The 25,587-nt window shown below is 41.2% G+C and overlaps 1 protein-coding gene across 2 annotated transcripts; it reads right to left on the minus strand.

The window, feature by feature from the left end:
- Nucleotides 1-1,669: 1,669 nt before the first annotated feature.
- On the minus strand, nucleotides 1,670-21,396 carry IMPA1 (inositol monophosphatase 1). Of its 2 annotated transcripts, none has more exons than XM_024578317.3 (9): nucleotides 21,308-21,396; nucleotides 17,257-17,319; nucleotides 16,774-16,907; nucleotides 14,553-14,657; nucleotides 13,019-13,064; nucleotides 10,727-10,835; nucleotides 9,040-9,148; nucleotides 3,856-4,007; nucleotides 1,670-3,052 (listed from the first exon to the last, which is right to left on the minus strand). In XM_024578317.3, the coding sequence occupies exons 2-9, from the start codon at nucleotides 17,317-17,319 to the stop codon at nucleotides 2,937-2,939; spliced, it is 834 nt and encodes a 277-aa protein (XP_024434085.1). In that variant the 5' UTR covers nucleotides 21,308-21,396; the 3' UTR covers nucleotides 1,670-2,936. The 2 variants fall into 2 exon arrangements, with proteins under 2 accessions (XP_024434085.1, XP_045042075.1); XM_045186140.3 differs by lacking the exon at nucleotides 21,308-21,396 and adding an exon at nucleotides 20,936-20,955.
- Nucleotides 21,397-25,587: the final 4,191 nt, after the last annotated feature.

The following is a 25,587-nucleotide window of genomic DNA, read 5'->3' on the forward strand; positions in this document are numbered from 1 at the left end:
GTGAGATGAGAAGAGGTGTTTGCATGTTTGTGATTGTAATCCTTGTTAAAGCTACAGATTAAGGACCCTTGTAATCTATATTAAGGAACTTAGACTAACCCATGAGAGCTGGGGAGCCCTTAAGCTAGAAATCATTTATTTGCATTTAGAAAGATTATTGGGACCCTTAATCTCTCCGATCATCTCTGATCATATCTTTCATCACAGGTAAGTTCAGATAAGGGACATGAATTATTTAGCACTTGAAAACCTAAGGGAGTGAAAGAATGAAGCCCATTGCTTCAGGGAGTAGCCCAAGCAGCTCCACAGATGAGCCCCGTCATGGCCACCCCAGGTATGACAGCTTGGAGGTACTGGACCAACTGCTGCCACCTGGAAATGAAGGTACTTTGCTGGTGGTACCCTAAATCAATGATCGCATTCATATATGTCTCTTATTTTTTCCCCCTCATATTTCTCACCACCATTCCTCCATTATCCCAGCAACTAGTTTCCAAGAAAAAGGAAAATCAGGCATATAATACTAACTACACACCCCTGCCTTGCAGGGCTGGAGATACAACCAGCTCCCTGAGAAAGGTAAACAGGACATCAGTAAATACTAAGAACGGGTCAATTATTTGGACAGGGACATGGAATCTGTTGGTAGAAAGGTGTTCTCAAGTATGTTTATGACAAATATTTTTGTCATAAAGATAAAATGTTTTATTTATGTTTATGATTAATAAACCCCTTTTTAAAGCTAAAGCTGGAAGATGACTTAACTCTAGGCCACAGTGTACAAAGGGTATCTATGGCTCTGCTAGAGGGAACATGAGTTGACTCACAATCCAGATTAATTCAATTTATGAGAAAACTACCCTGGTTTTAATACTAGAGCATTAAACTGGAGTACTGACTAATGAGGTTATTTGAAGGAAAAATAATGTTCTGAGATAAAACTCCTAAGATGATTCCCATGTGTAGTTTGCCATCTAGTGGTCATTTGTGGAAATAAAATAGGTTAGTACAGTAGTTTTCAAATGAGGCTCATTGGCAAACGGATGACTCAAAATCACATTTCAATTTTAAGACACCAAAATATATGGTGAAACCCTCTGAGGTCTGTGTTGGTGGGCAAAGGGGTGGATGGGTGAGTAGGGCATTTGTAAGAAATCAGGTGCTTCTGGGAAGCAGTACAGTGTAAGCGAATGGTTCTCAAACCTAGCTATCCACAAAATCACCTGGAACACCTTATAAAAGTACAGATGGCCAGGCCACACGGCAGACTGCATAAATTAGATTCCCTCAGGTGGGACACAGTAAATGGATGTTCAAAAGCCTCAGGTGAATCCCTTATGCAGCCAAGGTGAGGACCACTGTGTGGTGGGTTAAGACTGTGGATTCCAGCTGTCTCTCTTTCTATATGAGTTCCACCGCTATTTGTTACCTTAAGCAGGGAAAGTGGACTCATTAAATAACATCTATGTGCCTCATAAAATGAGGATGATAACCTCTCCTGTGGTTACTGTGGGGGTTAAACATGATCATGGGCATCAAGTGCTCAGTATAATGCCTGGTATTGTGCTCAACAACTGCTAAATGTTTAATGACACTTTTTATCAAAGGAAATGTTTTATAAGTTAATAAAAAGAATAAACAAAAAAGTAATTTAAACTATAAATCTTAATGAAAATTTCAATTATACTTTTTATTTAAAATGTGATTCAGGATTGTCTTAAGTAAAATATATTCGATTACAAAAACAACCGGTCTTAGAATACAGTATGAGATGCTTTAGTACACAGGACCAACAACACAAATGCATAGCTGTAATACTGAAATCTTAATATCATACACATTTAATGTATCAGAAGTACACAATAGAAAGATAACCCCTTCCTTAAAATCTTTATAGAAGCACTGAGACGTTTCCTCAAAGACAAGGTTCACGTAAGTCGATAACAAAACCTAACAGTCTGTTCACATGCCAAGGACAATAAATTAATCTTTAAAAGTATCTCTGAGCCAGAAAAATTCTCTTTTTGAGTTTGATACGTCAAAGACTAGTGAGGAACATTTAGAAGCTGAACAGAAACTGGTGACAAAGATGTGAAACAAGGAGTTTGAGAAGAAACAAACAGTTCAGTATTATCACTTTCATGTATCTGCCAAGTTCTAGGTTTCTTGGGCTCAACCAATCGCTGAACACAGTGACTGTAAAGGAATCCACATAAATACCAAAGCGCAGCGTCCTGGAGAATACACTCGCTGCAGAAATGCCCACAGTAATGAACGCCACCTGGTGGTAAGGTAATGAAATGGTATGGAATAAAATGTCAAATGGTAATGTGAAATATAAAAAGTATGTCTAGATAATGTTTACTTCAAAACCTGAAGTAAAAATACAGAATGGTGAGCTCTTTACTTTGTGTATCTGTTATAAACTTGGAATTGCTACCCTCAAAATACTCATGGTTTCAATGCCGACCATCTGACGGGTCCTGTGCTTGGCGCTCCCTGCACACTGATGCAAAAAACAAAGTTCTCTGAGAAGAAAGAAACCCAGGTCAAGGAAGTACTCATCATACTTTTTAAAAATTCAATGTTTTGTCTTCTGAATCTAAAGAGAATTTTTTCCAGAAAGATGATTTTTCTAATTAAGAATGTTTATGTACATAAACAGCAAGTCAGAATTTCAGAAGCTCACAGACTCAGAAACTCTAAATTATTCATTGACTATGTCAGTGGATGTGATGCCCGCATCTCATCACCTGCCGGTGTGTTTCTCCCAAAGTACATTCTTACACATGGAATTTTAAAACAGACATCAAAAACAATTTAAACCAATCAGATTATAGGACTGAAATGATGTCCTAAATTTTGTGACGCCATCGGTGTGGCAGTAAATTTGGGGAGAGGCAGCAACCATGGCTGAGCACGTGAGGGTGTTAGAATCAATCTTCATCGTCTCTTTGAAAAGGCACTACCTGAATTTCTCTGGCTATTCTCTCTGCTAAGGTTTTACTGCTTGCAGCAATTATTCTCCGTGACATCAGGTCAAACGGTCCACCTGAAATCAACCAAACATGGACAATAGTTACACTCTGTATTAAAACTATTCCTATAGAACTCAAACAGCCAATAGACACTATGGTCAATCATAACATGGTGGTTATCTTTTCAAAAAGCTACCCTTTCACATAACCATAATTTTTAAGCTTTGGCAACATTCTAGGCATCTTTTTTTAAAAACCAGTTAGGGGTGAGTCTCAATCATACCGGTCTGAAAAATGTCATTTTTCTGTTTTCCCTTTGTACACTTTTATTACTCTGATGACCTCCGTAATGTTTGGGAGTCTGTAAACAGGAAATACGGGCAGGGTGTTTTCATACTTCTCTCCTCCCATTTCCTGACTTCTTTGTCACTCTTCCCCAGACACTGGTGAATTTTTAACCCAGGTTCTCCTGACTTTTAAAAATGGCACCACCAGTTTGAAGCATTTAACCTCTGCAGGCCTGAGGCAGAAAGTGACCGAGCAGAGGTCAGTCATCAGCTATCACCCGGTCACCACTGGGAGTTGTTGGTACAATCTTCAGGTTCATTGACCTTCTAGACTTTTTCTACAGCCTGTCCAGAGCTCTTGCTACTCACAATTGAAGAGGCTTAGCCATTTGTCATTAGGAATCCCACATTACCCTTAGCATCTTATACTTGTCTGTACCCTAAAATGTTTATTTCGATTTTGGAGAAAACCACATCTTGTTTTGTCCTTAAGAGTATAACACATATCCAAACATTGAAAGACAAGAGCCACATGTGGAGGAAAGTCCAACAGAAGAGAGAAGAAATGCTTCACTACCACATCACGCTACCTGTCACATCCATCAGTACCCCACCGGCTTCGGTGACAATGATGCCAGCTCCGGCCATGTCCCAGCAGTGAATACCCATCTCGTAATACGCATCGGCAGCTCCACTGGCCACAAGGCACATATTGACAGCTGCCGTTCCGACACCTCGGATCCTAACAAATAGCATTTAAAAACAAGATTGGAAAAAAGAATTCTTTCAAATAAGTATTCCTCCTTAATGTCAGTTCATTTTAAGTGTTGACTGAGATCATCTGAACACATCTAGAGGATGCACATAAAAAAAGGTCATTTCTAACTTTAAAATGAAAATACATAAAATCTAATAATCATGGTGTACTATATGACAAAATTAATCCTCACAAAATGATTTCATAAGATAAACATTAAAATAATGATATTTTCAGGGGAGAAAAGCTGAAAAAAGACCTAAATTCTACTATCTTGGCATGCATGTATATATAATCATGTTTGTCAAAACAATGTAAAAAGGACTATCTTTCGTATTACAAAGATTTGAGTTTGCTCCCTGCTCAGCTGTTTAAAAGCTGTAATTTGGAAAAAACTTTATTCTTCAAATTGTAGCTTTTTGTCATCAAAATGGGGATATCACCTGCCTTGGTTCACTGTTGTAATGATTATAAATTATGTAAAGCACCTAGCAGAGTGCCTAATATAATATCTATTGGGTTGGCTGAAAAGCCTGAATGTTTTTGTCAGTAAAATAAAAGACACATATTTCATTTTCACCAATAAATTTATTGAACTGGATATTTTTAGTATGTTGGCTAGCTCCTGCGTGGTAGGACATTGATTATTCTCATTTAATGTCTCGATTTGATTGCTATCAACTTCAACTGGTCTACCCGACCGTGGAGCATTGTCCAGCTAGAAATCTCCAGCATGCAACTTCACAAACCACTTTTGACATGTTCTATCTATCACAGCACCTTCTCCACACACTGCACACATCCTTTTTGGCATTTCAGTTGTGTTTTTACTTTTCTTGAACTAATAAAGCACAGTGTGCTGAGAATGCTGTGCATCTTCTTCCATCTTCAATGTTAAAATGGCTGCACAAAAATTCACCAATTTTGATGTTTTATTTTTAAAATGAATGCTGATATGACAGCTGCCACAGTACAATCTTAACAAAATTGCTTTGAATGAAGTTCCAGACAACTAAGCACTACTAGAGCTATTGCATGGGAAAAAAACAAACAAACTTTTTGGCCAACCCAATAAAAGGCCCTCAGTAGAGAGGAAGCTATGGTTCTGGTGAAATTATTCCCTAAACCACGATACCAGAAAATATTACATAAGAAAACAGACACAGTGCATTTCACCTATGCCGAGTCCCCAGAACTTAAAAGGAAATGGACCCATAATGATCTACTTTGCCTCATAAATGTCCTTCCCTAACTTGGAAACTAATAGACTATTTCTACTTATTTTAAGGCATTCATTCAAAAATCATAACTCTCTTGATTTTTTTTTTGGTTATAATTAATGCTTCTCAGTTCACATTGAAAAACTAGAGAATCAGCTGAATGTGGAAGTTCATAGAAAGAAATCAGTACATCTGTACTTCTCCTTGGTAATACTTTCCCAGTTATACTTTTGAGAAAATCCCAGAAATAAAAGGTCACTGTTCCTGTTTTACTTCTGGCAATGGAACAATGAAAAGTTAAAGGTATGAAGCACTGGCAGCTCTTTCCTGCTCAGCATAAGCGTTCCACAGCCCACCGTTAAGTCCTGCTTCAGTTGGCGCCCTGGCTCAGGCTTCCGGAACCTCCCTCTGGACCTCCTTCTGGGAGGTTCCATAGCTACCTGACAGCCACCCTCTCACTTCCCTGCATACTGCGTAGATCACAGATTCACAGCCTAGAATCAGAGTCCGCACAGTGGCCATGCTATACACTGACTGTACGAACTCCTAAGAGAGAAACTTAATATTGGAAAAAGAGAAATGGCCCAGAAGCCAGGTCCTAGCCACATCTCCATCCGGCTGTGTGTTCCTGGGCAGTCACTTTACCTCCCTGAACCTTGGTCAACTCACCTACAAATAAGGCTGGATTATTAGAGGTTTTTTAATCAGATCAAAGAGTCTTACAACTCAGTGGTGATTTTTTCAGAAAAAACAGAATTGGTAGTAAATTAAAATCACAAAAATCTGTGGTTATTCAACAGCTTTATTATTATTATTATTTTTCAAGCAGACAACTACAGTAAATGTCAGAGAAATGATATTTAATGTAGCCATTAACTATATTAAAGTTAATGACCTGCAACCTCTAGTTTTCTTGAAAATTTAAGCATAAATGTATATAAGTGTTTACTATTGGTTTTTAATTTCTTTGCTTACAAAACTTTCAAGCAAACTTATAGAACAACTCTGAATCTGAAGAATAACAGTGTCATTATGATGTTAAAACCTTTACTACCTTCCCCCAAATAAAAATAAAATAAAACCCTGACCAGGTGGCTCAGTTGGTTGGAGCATCATCTGGTAAACTGAAAGGTCAATTCCCAATCAAGGCGCATGCCTAGGTTCTGTGTTTCTCCTGGGTAGGGGTGCATAAGAGAGGCAACCAACTGATGTTTCTCTCTCACATCGATGTTTCTCTCCCTCTCTATCTCCCTTCCTTCCCCTCTCTCTAAAATCAATAGGCATGTCCTTGGGTGAGGATGAAAAATTAAAATTAAAAAAAAAATCAACGAGGACAAATAAAACCCCTAAGACCCATTCCTTCAGTGAGTCTAGCAATCAGAAAACATGAATTCTCAAACCACTTCTGATAGAGGGAAAACAAGGAAGAGGACTCTAACATAGCACTGCCAGCCTGCAGGTACAGAAAGCTGGGGACAGCAGACGGGAGCAGCAGACGTAGGGGGAATGCACAAACCAGCCTATAAAAGAGAAAGTGGGACAGTGGACACAGACCAGTATCTCGTACTTCACAGCCCAGCTACAGCAACAAAGGGGCTGGGAAACACCCAGAGACTGACGTGGCAGCGCAGGGATGCTATGCTTCTCCAGGAGAGTCAGGTCGGACAGCAGAGGTTATTCCACCTATGTGTGTATATGGGAAACCAAAAAAACCACACCAAGCTCACAGAAACAGAGAATGGAGAGATGGTCGCCAGAGGCAGGAGTGGAGGGTAGGTGAAATGGTGAAGGAAGTCAAAGGTACAAATTTCCAGTTATAAAATAAATAAATCCTGGAGATGTGATGTACGGCACTGTGACTATAGTTAACAATACTATGCTGCATACTTGAAAGTTGAGTAAATCTTAAAAAGTTCTTATCACAAGAAAAATATTTTGTAAGTATGTGTAATGATGGATGTTAACTAGACTTATTGGGGTGATTATTTTGCAATATATACAAATATCAAATCATTACATGGTACACCTGAGACTGATATAATGCTATATGTCAATTATACCTCAGTAAAAGAGGTGGTACCTCTTGGAAACAAAGAAGTAAAGAAAAAGTAGGAACTAAGAAAGAGAAATTAAGAACCTTGCAGAAATGAAAAAGAAACAAGACATGCCAACAGCTCCCCCCAATAGATATTCATAAACGAAAATGCACAGCAGGGCAGAACGGACAGAATGAGGAAATCTGAAACCAGGAACCTGGTCCCATTATAAACAGAAATGTAAAACGGGAGGCCAAATCCACATAAAACTGCTACAAAACACTGGACATTGCTAATAAATGCTTTGGGCTTTTGCTGATAAAGTCTCCCCCAGAAAAATCAATAATAAAGTTGAAGAAAACTGAAGCTGAAATCAACCCAATCTGAATTAAATATCCCCAAACAAATAGGTGTGAATAAGGGTGGGGAGGGGGAAATGTTAAAATCAGAAATACAAGAACTAAACAGAGAGAGAGAGGGGAAAAAAATACAGGAAGAAATAAAATGAGATGAGATTGAACTCAGCAAAGAAAGTGGGGCACAAAGACAAAATGACATGAGGAATGAAGACTACATTTCATGACAGGCCCTAATAGCACTGGTACAAGTAAAAACCTAATAAAGGGCCATAAGGAAAAGAAAAAAAACAAGTCAAAAGAGTCAGAGAGAAAGTGGCTAAAATGGAAGACACAGAAGAGACTGAACTTGCCTCCTGGTGTCTCTGAAGAAGAAAATGAAAACAGGCTTGAACTAGTATTTAAAACTATAATTCAGGAAGACTTGAAAAAAAAAGACATGAATCTACATGTTCAAGGAGAAAACTATCTGAGAATGAGCAAATCCAAAATATATACTTGTAAAACAATGACATCAAAGATTAAAAGGAAAACCAATTCTCAGAGGTTCCATTAAATCATGAAATAATTTAAAAGCCAAGGACAAAATTTGATTGGCATCAGATTTCTCAAAAACAACATTCAAAGTGCCCCGACTGGTGTGGCTCAGTAGGTTAGGCATCGTCCCACAAACCAAACGGTCGCTAGTTCGAGTCTCAGTCAAGGGCACATGCCTGGGTTGCAGGCCAGGCTCCCCATTTGGGGTGTGCGAGAGGCAACTGATCAATGTTTTGCACATTGATGTTTTCTCCCTCTCTTTCTCCTTCCCTTCCCCTCTCTCTAAAAATAAATAAATAAAATCTTTTTAAAAAACTTACAAAGTAAAGGTGGCTAAAGAGATAGGATGGCTAAATGGCTGGAGCCTGGATCTTGCCTTGGAGGAAGGAAAACACTACGAAGGACGTTATTGAATCAATTGACCACAGTGAACTTGGATGGTAGATTAGAGAACAAGTTTATAAACTCAGTAGTGCACTGTGTGTGTGGAAGAGAATATCCCTGCTCTTAACAAGTAACAAACTGAAGTACTTAGGGATTAAGAACTATGGTGTAAGTAATTTACCTTAAGATAGTTCATGGAGGTAAAAGGTATGCATGGACACACGCACACACAGAGGGAAGAGTAAAAGTACAAACAAATGGGGTAAAATATTATTAATAGGTCAATCTGCGCAAAGGATATACTATTTTTTACATTATTTTTGAAAATTTTGTTCAATTTGAAATTATTTTCAAATTACATTAGAAAATTGGAATTACAGTACTGCTCCCATGTCAATTAATAAAAACTTTCACTTGTAAAAGAAAACTATTCCTTAATGTATTAAATTATCTGGAACTCTTGAGGGGAATGAATAGAGCTTACCCATGAATAGGGATGCAAAGAAGCTTTTCCATGTTAGAAAGAACTGTTCTTACAGTCTCTGGCGTTCTGCAAGAGCCCAACTCTGTGACCAGCAGTGACTTGGTAATATCTAAAAGAAAATGTTTCCAATAATCATTAGAGTTTAATGATAAGAATTCTGGTAAAAAAAAAAAAAAGAAATTGACACTTGTAATTCAGAATAAAACAGGACAATCTCATCTCACCGCTTCCTAGTTGTATCACATTTGTTTACTTCTAGGTCTTTAAATATTAAAATACTGATAAATTTATTATTTCTCAGTGGTCATTTTATAAGAGTCTAGCTTTTAAACCATCCCCAAAATATGCAGAATATAACTAATTTGCCTGCATACAGAATACCTTCAGTGAGAAATTAGCAAATACCTTAAATATTTAAAACACAGAATTTAGGAGTTAAATTCAATAAATAATTTATATATAGATTTGAAATTAAACAAGTTAGAAATGGAAGCTCTCTTATCTGCCCTGTTTACTAATTTCACAGATTGCCAAAGCTTGCCATTCCCTCTTTGAGACTGTCTGAATTCAGGACAACTCAACACCCGGTCACAGGCGAGCGGACCCCACACACCGTGCTCCAACAGCTGAGGAGTATGCTCATAGCTTGTTCTAAACATGTCTATCACAGCTGAATTTCTAATAATCATACAATTTTATTAAATATTATGGAAAGCAAAAGAATAATTATAAAAAGGGAAAGTTGTTTGTAGGACACAGTCCTTCAATTCTGAGATGCATATTTTTTCACATGTTAACATCTTGAAAATCAGGATGCATACTCCAATCTTTGGGGTCTTAGAGTTCCATGTAAAGAAAATGTGCCCTGACCAGTGCAGTGCAATGGATTGGGCGTCATCCTGCGAACTGAAAGGCCACTGGTTTGATTCCTAGTCAGAGCATGTGCCTGGGTTGTGGGCCAGGTCCCCAACGGCATGTGAGAGGCAACCCATCAATATTTCTCTTCCTCTCTTCCTCACTCCCTCTCCCTCTCTCTAAAAATGAATAAATAGAATCTTTTTTTAAAAAAGAAAATAAAAATATGTTCTCAGATTAAGTGTTTGAGGAGAAAAAAATATGATAGTATGGGAGGATTCTGAATTTAGATTATTTTGCAAGTATCTTTAAGTACCAGCTGCATTTAAAAGGATCTAATATACAAACTGGAAAACGTTGGACATGGTTTATGGAAGAAAGGTGATGACTCAAAAACTCAATCAGGTATCACACAGAAAGAAGACTTAAAATTTCCATCATCAAGCTCATACAAAAATGTATAGGCATCATTTTTAATTTTCCCAAATTTAACACATTTTTCCCTGATTTACTATCTAATAAGTAGTCTCGATGGCATCAGATCAGAGGGATTCTACAAAGAATTTTGGGATGCAGTGCCTGAAATAATAGGCAGGAACTCTCTGTCCCCCACCCTTGGCACCGATGCCCCAAGAGTGGTTCGCTCAACTCCACCAGCTTCCAGTCTAACACTACTACCTTCAAACTCCAGCTGGGGGAAAAAAAGCAAAGAGAAAATAAACACAATTTACGAATTACCTAACACTTGGAAAATCCCATAGGTTAACATTCAAAAACAACAAAATATGGGTACATAATATCAATCACACCCAAAATGAGAGGATAAACCTACCTTCCTGCTGTGAAACCTGCAGTTTCTGACCGTTGCAGAAGGCGCCTTTCCCCCTCCTGCCTGTGTACATCTTGTCCTCCACACAGCTGTAGACAACTCCAAATTCTATCTGCAGATGGAAAACCACTTTCCTTTACCAAACCTGGGTATTTTTCACTGTGAAATCAATACTTATTCTAAGAAAGTAACAAGAAAATCTGGTATACTGACAAACAATGTTTTCAAATGGCTACACAGTGGGATACTTAAAATACTAACTTCTAGATTAATCAGAGAAGTCATTAGACTTGAATTCCTGACTCTCATCCATTTATAAGCCTCGGAGCACCCACCTTGACCTCCTCCCTCTCACTCAGATGAGGACAGAACCTTCCTATTTTCTAGGGTGAATCCTTCCTCATGAGTACGATTCCTCCCCTCTCATACTTCTTGGAAAAGCTGCTTCCTACTGATATCTGGTCTCTGCAATATCGATTCTGACACCTTCTCAACAGACTCTCCCTCTCTTACAAAGTCTTCAAAATGTTATTTCTTTTCCCTTCACTGCCAAAGAGTAGTCCACACTTTGCATCTCCCTTTCTCCTTTAATCCACTACATTTTGGCTTCTGAAAGATTGCCAGTGATCACCAATGAACTCTTATGGGCCAAGTACCTTCTCTGAAGAACTGGAGACTGCCACCATCACCAAGGCTTCTTCCACATTTATTAATCCAGTAGCTCTGTGTCTCTGGCAGGACCCTCTGTCCCCCTACCTCACTCACTAACCTGTCTTGCTGTCAGTTGTTTTAGGACCTTCTTTTTCTGCTTAACCTTTAAAAGTTGTGCACCTTAGGATTTTTTATTTTTCCACTGCCCTTTAGCTCTCTATATGTAGTCCTCTAGGTTGGTTCTTTCCAGCCTACACATCAACTACCACCTGGAAGTGTGGGTCATCAACTCCATCATCACAGTGAAGAACCTCATCTCATAAAAACCTCAACCAAAGAGGTTATGCCTGGTCACGCCTAACTCCTTCCCCATTCTCCTCCTTCAAATTTTATCTTGAAAACACTTCCTGATTCTGGCATTTCCTCGGCGATTCTCACTGCAGCATCTCAGTTCAGAATCACCAGCCCCTCCAATATAATCACAACAAGGCTGGAAATACCTGTCACTGTGCACTTAAAAACCTCTACTGGTTTCCACTGCCTAAAAACAAAACTCAATGCTGTGGTGCAGACAGGCCACAATCTCACAACAGGACCACCACCAACTTCTCTCATTGCCCTGTTCCTGCCACTTGAGGGCCTCACTTGTGACAACCATCTCACCCCTTCCACACACCTCACGCTCTTCTCCAGGCTTTTCTTTGTGATTGAAATGTGTTCCTTTTCTTCTTTATTTGTGAAGCCCAAACCACACAATGGGGTTAATTCAACCCTTCTTTAGGAAAATCTCCCAAACTACTCATGGCGAACTGGTTCCACCCTCTTCTGCTCTCAGGGTTCGTTTTTCCTAGTCTACCACGTATGACTGTATCTGTTCACACATCTCACTTTTGCACTAACTGGGAGCTCAGTGGCAGGGACCACACACAGTGCCAGGCTGAGTATATGCTAAACGCTCACTTAGCTCCTTCGCACATTCTCACTGATGACCACAACCCACAGCTAATTTCATTTGCACTAATTTATGTTTCCATTTTCAGAGACTTCTTAACTCTCTTCTGTACACACTGATCAAATACATCACAAACTCCTTAAAGAAAAGTACATAAGATGATGGTAGACATCATTCATTGTTTGATCAATCAAATAGCCAAATAGCAAGGCAACGCAATAGCTACAAATTTTGTTCTACTGTGTTTACATACAGCAAGTATTTGGGCTCTTGAACACTCAGTATCTTCCACGTGTGCCCTGGCCCCTACCACTTCCTAGCCTTTCACTGACAACTGCTAAAGCATTCCTAGCTCAGATCTCACCTCTGCCATTAACCACCGTAGGTCATGTGCCAGCTCTTCATGCACCGGACTCTATCACATATATAACAGTGATTACATACAGACGTGTAGTTCAGTTCCTTCTGTGTATTTATTTCTTCCTTATAACTCTTGCTTCTCAAAAAAGCATTAACTTTTATTCAATGGAAAAGTATCATCATAATTTTAATACTCCTGTAGCTTATTTCAGAATAATGCAGCTGTATAAATTGAATATAGAGACAAATCTAAACTATTATGGAGATGTATTTACTTTTTCTCAGAAAATGACAGCAAGGCATTTTACCAACCATAAATTTAAACAGCATACCTTTTTATTGACAACAAAGCCGATTGAAACAGCAACAAAAGGAAATCTTAAAAAAAAAAAACACATACAAATTTACCAGGATAGGACTTATTTTCAATAAACGTGTTTTTTCCATGATATGATTGCTTATAAAATTTTTCATGTAAAGTCTCATCTCTTCTCCCCCAGAACAGTATGTACAGTATACAACCCTCTGTGTAAATGGCAGAGGTGGGGGAGTCGTACATGCGGGTCACACACAGGAAACTCACGTCTACAGGAAGCATCTCTGAGAGGTGTCACAAGAAACCTGAAACGCTTCTCACCTTCAGAGATGGGTCCTGAAAAATGGGACAGAAGTGGGAGGCCACTTCATACTGCACACCATTTTATATTTTTTGAGTGTCAAATACCACAAATATAGTAACAATGTAAAAAAAAATCTTTCTTCAAAAAATAAAACATTTTAAAAGAGATTTTTAATTGGTTAAAAAGTTTCTTTGCTTTGGTCATTTCTCCCCTAGCATGGACCTATAAACTTAGGCATGAATTATACAAAATAAATTGTTACTTTTCTTAACTCAAACACACAATGTGGAGCTTTGTATCTGAAAGGTAAACTGTTAGCCACAGGTATTGCCATGGCCGCATTACAGTTTGAAGACATAATTTCTGACTCAGAAGAGAATCAAGATAAAGAAAATAGACAAAATGGGTTCAATATAACTACTAAAAATAAAAATATTTAGAAATATTTAATAGTTTTCATTTTAACATACTATATGTATTGCATTGCAATCCTTTCTCTGTTACAAATGAGCATCCTTCCACGTTCTCATCCCTCACACAGAGTCTAGGCCCTCGCGTTAGAGACTCTGTCAATTCTGTGTCACTAAAGACATGCACAGCTACAGGGCAACTTCAAATACAACATCTGTGCAATCCCAGCAAACGAGGCTGGCGTTCGAACCCCCGCTGGCAATTCCAACAGGCTCTCTTCTATACACTTACCGTGCGCCAGCACTGTACTGTGTCCTTATGGAAACGCACTGCTCACTGAGTCCCCACAATGCTATTGGGCAGGTACCATGAATATGATCATTTTATAGATAACTAAAAAAAACAACTGAGGCTTAGAAAGATTAAGAAACTTGCCCCAGGTCGCAAAGCCTATAGACAAGCACCCAGATTCAGCCTAAGTCTTGCTATTAAAATTCAAGATCCTTTTAAGTTTTTTCTCCTGGAACGAACCTCCAGTATCAATCCCATGAACGCTATAACTGATCTCAAAGCAGCAATGGTGCTTGCTTATATTTTTGCCTGACTCCCACAGCGCGAAAAGAAAGATGGACAGGGCACTGCGTCTCATAAGCCGCAACAGCAATGTTCCATCACCACATCGGATGAAAATTCTCATCTTTTACTCTATAGAGCATCTTTTACTCTATAAATTACACATTTTTCTAAAGTATGTATGCTTGTGAACAGAGCACTCAAAAGATCCATTCAGTTCATATATACACAGTAATTACGACATAAAAATTTAAAAACGTACCTATGTACAAAGTTAGTTGTTCCATCAATAGGGTCAATGATCCACGTGGGGTTGTCAGTTAAGACACTTTTCTCCCCGGCGGCCACAGATTCCTCACCAATGAAACTAAAAGCAAGAGTGACTCCTTACACTGCTTTCAACGAGTTTCAAGCTCAACATTTCCTTAGCAGCAGTCTACTAGAAAACATAACGAAAGTCTACACACCACACTTTTCTGTCGTTGCTCTTTTTTCATTCATAATGATGAGTGTGGGAAGGCTATACCTTCCCCAGAGCAAAGTCATGGGAAAAGTAGAACTGAAAACCCTACAATGCGATGCACAGGCACAAGCGCACACACGCATGAACAGAGCGCTGGTGGTAGATGAGAACTTAGCAGGGAATGTGGTGGTTTTAAAAATATGCTCCTATTCCCAGCTAGTCCAGCTCAGTGGACTGAGTGCCAGCCTGGGAACCAAAAGGTCACAGGTTAGATTCCGGGTCAGGGCACTTGACTGCGTTGGGGGCGGGTGCCCAGTGGGGGTGTGCAAGAGGCAACCACACGTTGATGTTTCTCTCTCTCTCCCTCCCTTCCCCTCTTTCTGAAATAAATAAAATCTTTAAAATAAATGAATAAATAAAAATATGCCCCCAGTTCTCTCATCCTCTTCTCTTCCAGAGGTAGGGCTTAATGCTCCTGGCCTTGAGTGTGCACTTGAATATAGTGACTAATTTCTAAGCAACAGAACAAATCAGAAGTGTTGGTATGCAACCCTCAAGCCTCGTGCACAAACTCCTTCACAAACTGGCACCGTGGTTCATCTGCTCTCCTCTTTCCCCACTCCCTTTCCCATTCATGCCCTGGGGGAGACTGGCCACCCTGTTCTGAGCTGCTCTGAGGAGAGGCCCACATGGTGAGGAACTGAGGGAAGCTGCCAGCAGACCCCCCAGGAGCAGGTGGACGCACCAACCATCACCTAAGGGAACAGACCCTTCAGCCCCAGGGGAGACCTGAGATGGCTGCAGCCCAAACTGACAGTCTGCCTGTAACTTCACGAGACCTTGCGGCTCAGCTACTCTCATATTCCTGACCCTATAAAACACCGCGATAATAAATGTTTGTCTTCTAGAGCTGCTAAGGTTTAGGATAATTTGCTACGCAGCAACAGATAGAGAACATTAAAAAAGTGAACCAGAAGGCAAACAGCCCACCAAATTACTGTATCTACCTGTCTTCCTAAAACACACTATGTAATAAATGCTAGGTGAATTCTGGAAATGGTGTTTGATTTCAATGTTTTCTTTCCTTTCCTACTTTCATTTTTATATTTTTCCTTTTTTCAATAATGAACTGTCCTAACAATCATTATTATGATCTTTATCTCTTAGCCGTACACCTTTTTATTGAGAGGAAGTATATTTATTTAGCTAGAGCTTTCTTTTTTAATTTTATTTACTTTCAGAGAGGGGGAAGGAGGGAGAAACATCAATGTGTGATTGCCTCTCAAGTGCCCCTTACTGGGGACCTAGCCCACAACCTACGCATGTGCCCTGACTGGGAATTGAACCAGCGACTCTGTGGTTTGCAGTCTGGAGCTCAATCTACTGAGCCAGGGCTACTTAGCTAGAGCTTTAAAATGACCAGGAAGGGGTAGAGAATGACAATGCTGAAGCTTTAAAGTGATGCCAATACTTCTGCTCTACCTGTGCCTGTGAGAGAGCCCTGACTTCAGTGGTTTCTTTCAAATTCCCTAAAGTTACCATATAAAAAAGTTTGCAATACAGAGAATGAAGCTGAACTTCTAAATCATGCCTATGGCAGACATTTGTCACATCTGCTTCCCACCATCCAAACACTCTTCTTCATATGAGGGATGCTCAATATCCCCTCTTGGCTGCTCCCTGGCCGCTTGGGCAAAGGCAAATCACCCGAGTTCAGCAGGCGGTGTTCCTGGCCAGGATCTGTAATTGTGAGCTAACGAGGCATCACACTCAAGAGTGGGGTGACCAGTGGCGGTGCAGCCATGGCTCCTATACAGCGACTATGTCCAAGACCTTCCTCCCTGGTTCCTGCTCAACCTCCATTCTCAGGCTGCGGAGCCACCCCACCCCCTCCAAAGACATTCCTTTTCAGGTGAAGTCAACTCAAGTCAATTTCTTTATCTAGAATCAAAATTTTTATCTCATATATTGATTCTAACCAGGTTTCCTTTTTATCATTTGAAACTGAAACAAGAAATACCTGTGTGATGGGTACTTTTCCTTTATGAAAGAGAGAAGCATTTTTTCAACTTTTTGGTCAGTCACAGTTACCAAGTCAGCTGGAGAACTTTTAATCATAATGTTCACTTCATTTTTTAGAGCTTCACGAACCACCTAAAAAGAGGTTTTTTTGTAAAATAGAAAAAGCATAAGTAATTTGAAATCAAACTAAAAAGTGAGATACAGAAATGGTGTAAAACATTCAGTCTGTCTTAAACAATATTCTTACAAATCCCGTAGCACAAGTTTTATACAGTAAGCCTTCACTGGTTATGAAGCATAGAATCTTACACCCCATTTAGATTCACAACTGTCATAACAAAAAGTTAGTGACATAAAATTGGAGTATTCACTCCATTTACAGTGTTTAGTAAAATGAAAAGCAACAGGTATGTTTTATTTATCACAGCGGCCACCGGCTGCCCACAACTGCCGCAGTGGGTGACCAGATGGTAGTTCATACCTCTCCAGCTCGCCTTGCTAGAGTCACTGCATATTCCATGCATTCCTGCCAGGGATCAGCCATCTTTGAAACAGATTTAACACATATCAGAACACAGCAGTGACAAATCTCTAAAAGTCTTAATCACAGAAACATTAGTTCACAAAAACATCTCAATTAGCAAAATACTTTCATTTGGGATTCTCACCCCTTTCCTGAGTCTAGAGTTCAATTTTTTTTTTCAAGATTCACTGGTAGATCCAGTAAGAAACATTTCTACCTAAATTACTCCACTTTTACTGTAGAAACATTTTTCAGAACGAAAAAATACTCTACGAAAGTGTCTCCCAAAGTGCCCAAATCATATCACATTTAAAACAATGACATTGGCTTGGGGAATTGTAACAGGGTGCAGCCAAGAGGGGGGCCCCAAATAGGGATTTGTAATGGGGTCCAGAACTCAAGGTGTCCAGGAAATATTAGAAAAATATATATAGGATGTCCTCACCCCCACAAGTCTGAGCTGGGGGAAGGGACACATGGAGCAGAGCCACTGAGAGCTGTTTTGTACAGCAACAGCTTTGCAGCTAACCTCTGGCATGGTCCTTTAACATATATATTACCGTTAACTGGTTCATAGATATGTTAAGTAGCTGTAGCCAAGCTTTGAGCCAGGAAGATGGGAGTGACTTCCACCCAAGATGTAACAGGGAGGCAACTCCCCTGGTTACAGTGCCTGCGTGAGCTTGGAGATGATTGGCTCCACGCCATGGGGTCACAGCAGCCCAGACTTACTACAGCAGCCAGTAAACCTGGAAGAATATGGGAATGCTGGCAGGTGTAACTGATTATAGGAGTTGGAAATGGGGCTGCAGATGAAGATTGGCGCTGGGATTTAAACCCAGGCATGACTGCCATATGAGGGGAGGACCACGAGGCTTTGGCAGAGTAAGAGGGGATCCCCCGGCTTGGGGAGAGTCAGGACCACGTGGCTTTGAGTTGCTACTTTTGACTTTGAGTTGCTACTTTTTGCCCCGCAGCTTAGGAAGCAGAAGAGACTTTTCCGGGAAGGGGTGAAAGGACTCTTGCTGGTGGGCCATGAGAAGGTGCCACACGGCTTTGGATTAACTGGAGATGTGGCAGCAACACAGCTGATGGTGCCGGGAGCCTGAATCACGGACTTCTACTTCTTCTCCTGAGATAGGTACCTCAGACTAGGGCAGAGGGAGAGGGAAGGACTGTGTGCGTCTGTGGGTATTCTAAAGGACTTTAGTATTTTAATGAAGACATTAAGTCATTACTCTAAGTCTGTATAACTTTTAAATAAGTAACTCCTTCCCTTTTCACCAATCTCTGGAATCGAGAGACGTCTTTCCTCTGGCAGGGGGCAAAGTGGACCTAGTAGGTGGGGGGAACCCCCAGACAAAAAGGGGGGGTGTCCTTTTGGTAATAGTATATTGTTCACTCCCCCACCCTGGGTCTGTTCTGTAACGGAATGGCGAAGAAAGAACACAGAAATATTTTCAAGGTCAGGGACACCTAAAGTGGTTCCGAACAAGTCTCCCCTAAATGTGTCACTTTGGCATGTGGAGTATTTTGAGCCAAAGGCAATAAAGGCCCAGAAGACACATAAAAGGCAGAGCTTTTACTGCCCCCTCACCTGCCAGTTTTGTTTCTGTTTGAGAAGCAGCAGCACAGTTAAGCTCAGAAACTGATTTTTTCCTTTGGTACAGGTGTTGGGGGGGATTTCTCAAGCCAACTGCATACAGGATAATATCTCTTTACAAGCCAAGGAAAGAAATGACACTTCAAACAGATGACAGATTAACTTCTCTAGTGATCCTGGCCAGAGGAGATGAGAGGAATGAATTCCAAATTTTATCAGATGTGTATCTTTTTATACCAGAAGGAGGAGGCACTTGGCAGTTCTGGAAAGAAAATTTCAGGACTAAGAAAAAAAAATAATAATAAAGCAAAAATGAAATTTCTTTCCCTGAGTTTCAGAGAGGAAAAAAACCCAAAACATTTTGGTGTTCTGAGCTGTCCAGCTTTCCACTGACTGTTGAAGAGAAGACTAAAATAACTCCCCACTGGCGGGACCACATTCTAAAGCCTGTACCTAGGACAGTGAAGCTTCTGAAGTTGTCAGAGTCAGAAATGTGGCATCATTTATAAAGCTACCCAAATTATGACACCTTTATAACTGAAAATAGCTGGCAGAGCTTCACTTTGACTTGTCAGGAGGCCCCATCCCAGGTGCTCACAAGATAGGAAAAGGCAAATAGCAGACACACTGAGCTGCTTCTGCTAGCTGCTTTTTTCTTCCTGAAATAAATATTTTAAAACTTTACAAAGGAAGCCACTTTTTGAGTTACCTAAGTAACTCCTTAGGCCACTTCAAGAACTGCTTCCAAACTCTTTTGTCATTCTTATTTACTCCCATTCCTCTCCTGTAGGCTTAACAGAAGGAAAGCTTAACTCCAGCCACCACTCTCCCCACCTAACAGCACCAACAATGACCAGCATTCTTCCAGCCAGCTGCAAACCTGCCCTTTCTTCTGGGGATTCTCCCCCAGAAGTCAGCGTATTTTTCATCATGCAGAACTATTTGCTGAATATTGTATACTATGCACTACATCACAGTTGATACTGACTCTCTAGTGGGGACTCAGATATTGATCAAAACAATTGGACTACTTGCAAAATCACTGATGTGACAAAGGCTAAGGAGAAGTGCAATAAGTATGTAACAGGGAGCTCTGGCCAGCTCTAGGGTCTCAGATAAGGTTTCCCTGAGGATGCAAACAGACCAAGATCTGAAGGACAAATGAATAGGCATTAACTAACACAACTGCAGGACACCTGGAAGTGAAGGGGGACTGAGACCTCAGCAAGACAACTACGAAATCAAGGGAAACAGGAGGGAAAGGCTGGGGGAGAGCAGGGATCACCCTGCTGCAGCCTGGGAGGTAAGACTTGGTTGTGAGCTCCTGGAAGAATCTCTTCCTGGTGGGCACTGAGCATGGACTGGAGGGTGGAGGGGAGGTAGAGAGTGGGCAGATCAGTTCGAGGATTCAGGCTTACAACCCAGCAGTCCAAAGGACACCTGATAGTTGGCTTACACCTGTAGGGGCCGGGGTGGGGATGGAGTGCAGGAGGTATTTGCTTCAGGAGGTAAAGTTGGGAGCACTGGGTAACAGCCTGGATTGGGATTATGACGGGACCAGAAGAGCTTAATGATGCCCAGATTTCACATGTTGGCAGCTGAACATATAAAGGTGACATCTACCATAACAGGGAATGACAGAAAGCAGTTTACGATTTGGGTAGGAAGTGTGGTGAGCAAGTTTAATTAGTGGAGTACCAGGGGCCTTCGTGAAGCCAACCGGACATATCCATGAGGCAGCTCAACATGAGAGATCTTGAGCCTAGAGGAGGGGTGTGGCCTGCATATAGAATTTCAATCACCTGAGCAGGGGAACTGAGTTCTAAGTCTGAAGGATATTCCTTGATCAGAGACTCTGATACTCAGCGATACCCTCCTTACATTTCGGCCACGTATGTGCTTGCCTTGCCTTCCCACCCACATTTCTTGGTAGAAGGGGCCACATTTGATCCACCGTCCCTTTCCCAAAGGCCTGAAGCATTTCCAACTGATTCTGTCCTGGTCCCAGCCCTCCCGGCGGTGAGAGTCACGCACCTCCCTGTCACTTGTGTGTCCCCAAAGTGCGACTTCTCATCAAAGGGACCTACACGGTGCCTAGGTGACCCCAGACTGCGTCCAGTCCCTGAGTTCCCTCGGAATCTGTGAAATGAAAGCGGGGGCTCGTCCTACACAAGCTGCCACAAGGGTGCAGTGAGGTCGCTGGGGCAAAACAGCTACACAACATGGGTACTGATCCTGGGGTCACTCGTCGCAGTGACTCAGGACAACACAGGCCCCGGGTGCCGCCCCCTGCTCTGCTCCTCTCCTTGCCGCCTTCCCGCAGCACCGCCCACTACCCATCCCGCTGGGACCAACATGGGATCGCGGGATCGCGGGATCGCGGGATGGTAGGAACGCAGGTCTCACCTTAATCTACTGGGGGTCAGCCTCACAGGCTGCAGGAAGAACATGCAGCTCGCTCTTTCCAGAGACGTAGCGGGGACAGGAAGTCCCGCCCCACGCCCCGCCCACAGGGGTGTGGCTGCCACCACCCGAGCCGCAGGAGAGCCCCGCCCCGCCTCTAAATCCTAACTGGCGTGAGCCCTGCAATCTGCACGGGTCTTTTCTCATCCTTGGTTCTGTCTCAGGCCTGCACTTTCTTCTGTACAGTTTTTTTTTTAAATTCCTTTCCTCTTTATTCCGTGCATTCTTTCTTCCATGCCTTCCCATTTTCCCGTTTCTCTTTCTTTCTTCCTTTCTCTCATTTATTCCAGACTTCTCTCGACAAAAGACAAATTGCAAGTATACATCCGGTTTTACAACTTTTATTTGCTAAACCTATACTAGGTAGTAAATAAAAACATATAACAAATTATATATATAAACCATATACACTACATATATTTAATAGATAGGTAGCTTGATAAGTGATGCCCAGAATCAACTGTCCTGTCCCTATTCTCAATAATTCATTTGGTTACCATGTCTTGAGGACTTAACCATGCTTCAGACTACATTTTTATATGCATTATTCTACTTAAACCTTGACAATAGTTCTGTGACAATTTAGCTTCACCAAAGCGTTGAGGAAAATAAGTCCCAGAGAAGTTATTTGTCCTGAGGTCACATAGTATGGAACACCCTGAGTCTGAGTCCGTGCTCGGGGACTATATGGCACAGTGAGGCTACACTGTGTGAAATACAAGGACTAGTCTGTGATCCTTAGAGTTTTCTCATCTTGAAATAATAGCTCTGGCATCATGGGATATATAGTCTTACCATTACAATGCAAAAAGCATTGCACAGATCCAAGAGGTCCTAGACACGACAGGCCCAGGAAAGTGGGTTATTCGGCTCTTTGCTTGTGAAGAGACTGCTTCCCTTTATTTGACCAAAAGACAGGGTGTTGTCAGCAACACGTTGCAAATGAAGTAGTTCTCAGAGATGAATGAGAAATACTAGCTTTAACATATGCATTACTTACTAGGCTTATAACTGTTTACCTTAAACTAAAATTTTCCAACTCTTGAGTCCCCTATCACTTTAATAGTGTAGGAAAGGTTTTCAGGAACAGTGGTTGGTTTGGTTTTAAAAGCATGTTGACAAATTGTGTATTCAATTTTGTATGCAAATAAGATTTAAATTTTCTCTTTATAACATCTCAGAAACTGAGTCTCATTTAAGTAACTTGGTGGTCTTTGGTTATATTTCAGGTAGATTTTGTATTCTGGATTTACAGTTTTATTAAATACACAAAAATTTTGATGATAACTTTGCAAATATTTGTTAATCATTGAGTATGAGAATCTTTTTTAAAATAATACTTTACAGCCTAACTAAGTATAATGGAAATCACTATTTTAAGTCTAGGAAAGAGGGTAGCACATATATATACAAAAGATGAATAAGGTCTATCAAGTCGACAAGATTTTTGTTATTTTTCATTCATTGGAACTGTTTTGTATACTGTCTTAGTTCTGCTTGTTTTATTTTTGTGTTCTGCTTATGGTTTATTTTATATAAATTTTTATAATACTTTAAATTAAAACAAAGATTGATGATTTAAGTATCTGAATTGGATACCTTCATTTGTCTAGCAAAAAAAATGCTTTTGTGTTCTTGATGAAAAAAAAGAAGAAAAAAACTTCAGAAATTAGCTTTTTTGGTTTTCTGTTGTCAGTTATCTTAAACTCTTGACAACTACATAGTGACATGTTGATTCATAGGCAAATAAAATTTTCCAGGCATTTATAGAAATGTCATCAGAGTCCTCTTTACATCTTCTTAAATGAACATGGTCCTGTAACAGGGTGCAGCCAGGGCCCCCCTGCCCTCAAACGAAGGATTTGAAATGTGGTCCAGAACTCAGGATGTCCAGGAATTATAAAATATAGGGTATCCTCACCTCCACCAGTCTGAACTGTGGGGTGGGACACATGGAGCAGGACCATTGAGAGTTATTTTGCATACCAATAGTTGGTCAGCTTCATAGCTGATATCCAAAAACATCTTTTATTCAACATTTCTAAACAGCTGGGTAGTTTCATAAATATGTTAAGTAGCTGTGGCCATGCTTTGAGTCAGGGAGATGGGAGTGACTTCCACCCATGATATAACTGGGAGGAAACTCCCCCTGGTTACAACGCCTGTGTGAGAGCTTGGAGATGATTCACTCCATGCCACAGGACCATGCCTGCCCACACTAACTATGGTAGCCCAGAAAAACTGGAAAAATATGGAATGCTGGCAGGTGTGGCTGATTGTGGGCAGTCAGAAATAGGGATGCAGAGGAAGATTTGCGCCGGGGATTTAAACCCAGGCACGGCAGCCATGTGGTGTGGACCACGTGGTTGTGTGGCTCCCTTAACCACAGGGCTTAGGAAGCAGGAAAGCAAGAAGTAGGAGCCATGCAGCACTCTCTCTTAGCAGTTTGGAAGAACGCAGGAGAGACAATGTGGGAAGGAAAAGGGTGAAAGGACTTGCTGGTGGGCCATGAGAAGGTGCCACATGGTTTTGGATTAAGAACTGGAGATCATGGCAACACAGCTGATGGTGCTGGGGACTGCGGGAGACCTGCTATCCGAGCCATGCACCATTTTTCCTGAGATACGGTACCCAGGCTGGCCTGCCAGGGCAAAGGGGCAGGAAGGACTGTGTGTGTTTACGCAAGTGTTAAGGGACTTTGGTATTTTAATGAAGACGTTAAGTCATTACTCTAAGTCTATAACTTTTGAATAAATAGTTCCTTTACTTTTCACCAAACTCTGGCATTGAGAACCATAATTCTAATTCCTAAGGGTGATGGGCAAGGTGAACCTGGTGAAGAGAGACCCTGGGAGATAGGGGACCCATTCAGTAACAGCATCCTCCCCCCCCCCCCATGGGGCCATTCTGTAACAGTCCCACTCACAGATCAGGTATCTTATTCTCTCACATTAAAAACACTTAAAGATTCCTACCTCAAAAGAGCAGGAGGTCAAACATTTTTCTAGGGGCCTCAGCTGCTACCTCACATTGGTCTCAAGTAACTGAGTGTTTTCAGGCCAAAGAGGCCATTCTGCCCCCAAAACGCCCACTTAAACATGAAATGAAGAATCCTCTAATGCAGGGATCCCATTAGGAACATGGCTGCGGGCAAAGCTCACTTGAGTTCGGCCTCTTGTCCCTCCCCTTCGGCAGCTGGCCAGCGGAGGGTGCACACCTGACCACCTTACATGAAACTGGTCTCTGGTGCCAAAGAAGTTGGGGACTGCTGCCTAGCACACAGGATGGTCTACTGCTCAGCTCTGATTTGGTCTGCGTTGCAAACTGGTACCACCAAATCCAAATGATTTTTGTCTGTGAGTGATTCAGATGGCTGCAGCGCCCTCAGTACAGGTGCATTGCTCTTGGGTTCTCAATGGGGCATTTTTTAAAGCTACAGTAGCAGTCATTGTTCCCAATCACAAAGATCTACCAGGTCTAGGTGGCTGGGAGATAGGGAGGGGCCAGGTTCCAGCCTCAGCCACTCCTGGTGAAAACAAAACCTGCTCTTTGGTATGGGGAACAGGTCATAGTTCCCTTTTCACCAGCTGACTTCCATCCTGGAGAGAGGTTTTTATTATCCTAAACCTCAAAATGGAAGGGAGGGGAGATCTAAAGCCCCTGATATCTCCTAGACACCTGACTGTACTTGAAAGGGAGTTTCGGGAGTGATGGCCTTTATCAGGCTGTGGAGCACTTTTGTCAAGCTGTGCATATGGGGAATAGGTATTTGCATAATAAAGAGTGGGCACCTAGGTGATTCCTTTCACAGCAATCTTGGGTATCTCACTAACCCTACTTACTCCCCAGAGGTGACTGCTTGTAAATGGCAACTCCCTTTCACTAAAAAAAAAAAAAAAAAATTCAACTTCATATCACAAGATTTTCCTGTAGTGGACTTGGATTAAAAATAAAATTTACATGTGCAATATGCAAGTCCTCAGGTGGTGGAGCCTCCCAAATATCTAACAGGATTTTCATGTTTTAACATGAAATAGGTTGGAGCTGCAGATATTGGTTAAGCCACTGACATGCCCTGTAATGCCACCAGCTTTCTCAGATGATTGGAGGATCATCCTGTACACCAGAAGGTTGTGGGTTCGATTCCTGGTTAGGGCATATACCTAGGTTACGGGTGTATGTATGGGTGGCAACCAACTAATGTTTCTCACAGCGATGTCTCT

The sequence above is a fragment of the Desmodus rotundus genome, chromosome 8 (genome assembly GCF_022682495.2).
Source record: "Desmodus rotundus isolate HL8 chromosome 8, HLdesRot8A.1, whole genome shotgun sequence".
NCBI lineage: Eukaryota > Metazoa > Chordata > Mammalia > Chiroptera > Phyllostomidae > Desmodus > Desmodus rotundus.